This window comes from Pistacia vera, unplaced genomic scaffold (genome assembly GCF_008641045.1).
Source record: "Pistacia vera cultivar Batoury unplaced genomic scaffold, PisVer_v2 Contig661, whole genome shotgun sequence".
Lineage (NCBI taxonomy): Eukaryota > Viridiplantae > Streptophyta > Magnoliopsida > Sapindales > Anacardiaceae > Pistacia > Pistacia vera.
In genome coordinates this window covers 362,000-365,216 of record NW_022196514.1, presented here as the reverse complement: position 1 = coordinate 365,216, position 3,217 = coordinate 362,000, and the positions used below count along the sequence as shown (strand labels likewise).

Here is a 3,217-nt window from a genome sequence, read left to right as displayed (position 1 = left end):
CATATCTAGAGATCGTCTCACCTGAATGTTGGAAATCCTCCATCATCGTTCTGACTATCTCGTTTTTACCAACGATTGTTAGAAATATCATAACTTGTTCTTCCACACTCATCCTCCTGGATTGTCGCAATTTGCCTTGCTCTGACAAAATTTCACATAAGTATGTAAAACAGTCTTTGTCCATGCGGCACTTGTCAAAGATCCTGTTAGCATGACCATTGAGTACTTCCAACATGTACTCATGGCCAGTTAATATGGATGTATGTCGTGGTTCACGCCCAATTATTTCTAACGCGGCAACACCGTAGAGTGCAATGGCTATATCTATCAGTATTTCTTCTTCGTCATCTGTAGAACGTCGTCTTCTTCCTGTACAGCTAGACGACGCCATTTAAACCTGCATTTGCAAAACATTGATCCACAATTAACAAAATATAACAGTCAATATTTAATTCTAATGACAATCCAAAACGAGGTTGAAACATGTAATATCACATAAAACAATAGCACAATTAATAAGTTCATACAGTAATGTTATAAATTCTAATTGTAATGACAAGTGCCCACTGACGCATACAAAAGGGCAAGCAAACACTTAGGAAATATAGTGTCATCTACAAATTCGGAAAGTCGTTATAAATCCAGTTTGTCCTTTCCTCGGGCGGGAGTTTCACGAATATCTCCCGCCACCTTGGATTTTGATACAAGTACTTGACAACCGGCAGGTAAAACTATGTGGGTACTTGCATGGTCGTCATGATGTCAATACAATTGCTCATGGAAAACGGATCAGATGGACCACTGGTGTTCTCTTCGTCCCTCTCATCTGCACTACGATTGCTAGCCCTCGATCCCATAGTCCGCTTCTCCACAAGCTCGTCCGTCAATCTATCAATGACATCCGTAAGTGAGTGTCTCGGGCGGCTTCGCCTGCTCCTATTTCTTGCTCTTCCATGGCCAGATGTTTTTGGCCGTTTTTCCCCTGTCGTCCGATCTGAATCAGGTTCAAAGTCGCTATCATCCATGGGAACCATGCCCTGATTGGAATAACTGGAGGTCTCCACCGGTTGAGATGTAGAGTTGTATGCATATCTCCTAGTGGCAGTTTGCTTCTTAAATATGATTTCATAAAGGTCCTTGTGAGGAAGGCCCTTGTGGTAGAATTGTTGCGCGAGTGGGTTTTGCTGGCAATGCAAAAAAATAATATATTAATATTTGGCAGTCCGAAAAAAAAAATATGCGTACGATTACGGTGTTGTTGATTAGTATTAGTTTAAAAAGTTGAAAATTTACCTTTACATATTCTTGCCAAACCTCTACGGGATACGTTGGACTTTGCGACTCATGATATAGTCTTCGCAGGCAAAAGTACTTAGAGGTTAGTTGTGTGACGTTGAGTCTCCTCCCAGCCACTGATGATATGTCGTCCAACATTTCTTAGTAATCTACTGTTTTAATTGAAGTACAGTGCGCAGTTTTCGCCCTCTTAGACAACAGGACCAGAAATTTATGGGTCATCTCAGCAGGCCAGTTCATGTTATCACCCATCTAAGGACAGTATGGTGAGAACGAAAACCAACATTGGGACACCATACGAATCACCAATCACATTACAAACAGACATACGCACATGTAAACGTAATCAAGTAAACACAGATAAACTTATCAGAAAAAGTACAACACAAGGATTCATGTTTCATGATAAAACTGCAGATCCTGACGTCGTTGTTGTCGCCTTTAGAGGTACCGAAGTCTTTGATGCAGATGCATGGTGCACTGACATTGATATCTCCTGGTACGAGCTCCCGGGCATGGGAAAAATACATGGTGGTTTTATGAAAGCATTAGGGTTATTGATTGGTCAAGGTTGGCCGAAAGAAATGAACCAACAGGATATAGTTGCGTATCCAGTTGCGTATTACACCATCAGAGAAAAATTGAGGACACTTTTGAATGAAAATAGTAGAACAAAATTTATATTAACAGGTCACAGCATGGGTGGGGCACTTGCAATTCTCTTTCCTGCAGTTCTGGCATTGCATGAAGAGACATTTTTGTTAAAGAGATTGGAAGGAGTGTACACTTTTGGGCAACCTAGGGTTGGGGATGAGGAGTTTAAGACGTTTATGAAAAAACAGATGAATAAGTATGACTTTAAATATTTAAGGTTTGTTTACTGTAATGATATGATCCCTAGGTTGCCCTCAGATGACTCTACATTTTTGTTCAAGCATTTTGGGACATGCCTCTACTACAATAGCTGTTACAAAGGGAAGGTGAATCATCTCTCCTTTTTTTTCTTCTTATTTTTTTACAAAAACGTGTATTCAGATATCTATTAATTTGATAATCACGAGTTATATAATGATTTATTAAGTTATGTGCAGATAGTTGAAGAAGAACCAGACAAAAATTATATCTCATTGTTGGCGACGATACCCAGAATCCTAAATGCGTTTTGGGAGCTGTTAAGAAGTTTTATTCTTCCATACAAAAAGGGACCAGACTACTGTGAAAGTTGGTGGCTGATATTGGTGAGATTTGTTGGACTGGCGCTCCCGGGTTTAGCCGCTCACAGTCCCCAGGATTATGTTAATATATCTCGACTGGGTTCTCCTTCTATTTATGTCAAGCTTAAAGAGTGACATTTGAAAAGTTTCGCCCGAGATGGTACCGAGTAAAGAGGTAGATTGAGGATTCGTTTGGAACTCTTAGATGTATTATTTAAGAGGTTTTGAGTTTGAATCCCCACAATTACTAATAAGGGATAACCACTTAATGTTTTTCTGATTGTTAACTTTATAACCCTGAAAAAATAATCGAGGTGTGTACAAACTGACTCACACACTTGAGGATACAAAAAAAGGGAGATGGTATTGATTTTTAATAATAATAAAGGGTGTGTTTGGTTTATTATTTTGGATAGAATTTTTGGAATAATATTGGATAGTGGAGTAGGATTACGATTACGAGAATAGGATTTGAAAAATATGTATTTGGTAGAGTATTTTTACCTTGATATTTGTGTTGAATATTTGATTGATATATTTTTTTATAAATGCTTTATTAATATAATATTTCGGTGGATTTTGTTAAAATAATGTATTATTATATATATAACTTATCAATTTACATTTTAATAATATTAAACATTTTATTAGTGATTTTGTCACCAGTAAATATTAAAAAACAAAAACTCATATTAATTTTAAGTACT

At 37.6% G+C, this 3,217-nt stretch overlaps 1 protein-coding gene across 1 annotated transcript; it reads left to right on the top strand.

Annotated features, from left to right (window-relative positions):
* Positions 1-1,559: 1,559 nt before the first annotated feature.
* LOC116112453 lies at positions 1,560-2,661 on the top strand. The gene is made up of 2 exons (XM_031398591.1): positions 1,560-2,276; positions 2,388-2,661. The coding sequence occupies exons 1-2, from the start codon at positions 1,560-1,562 to the stop codon at positions 2,643-2,645; spliced, it is 975 nt and encodes a 324-aa protein (XP_031254451.1). The 3' UTR covers positions 2,646-2,661.
* Positions 2,662-3,217: the final 556 nt, after the last annotated feature.

What these genes read in the sequence shown, in the direction of transcription:
- LOC116112453 (XM_031398591.1), top strand. Translation starts at nt 1,560, where the DNA reads ATGGTGAGAACGAAAACCAACATTGGGACACCATACGAATCACCAATC. An exon ending in ATAGCTGTTACAAAGGGAAG is followed by an intron (nt 2,277 to 2,387) that starts GTGAATCATCTC and finishes AGTTATGTGCAG; the next exon opens with ATAGTTGAAGAAGAACCAGA.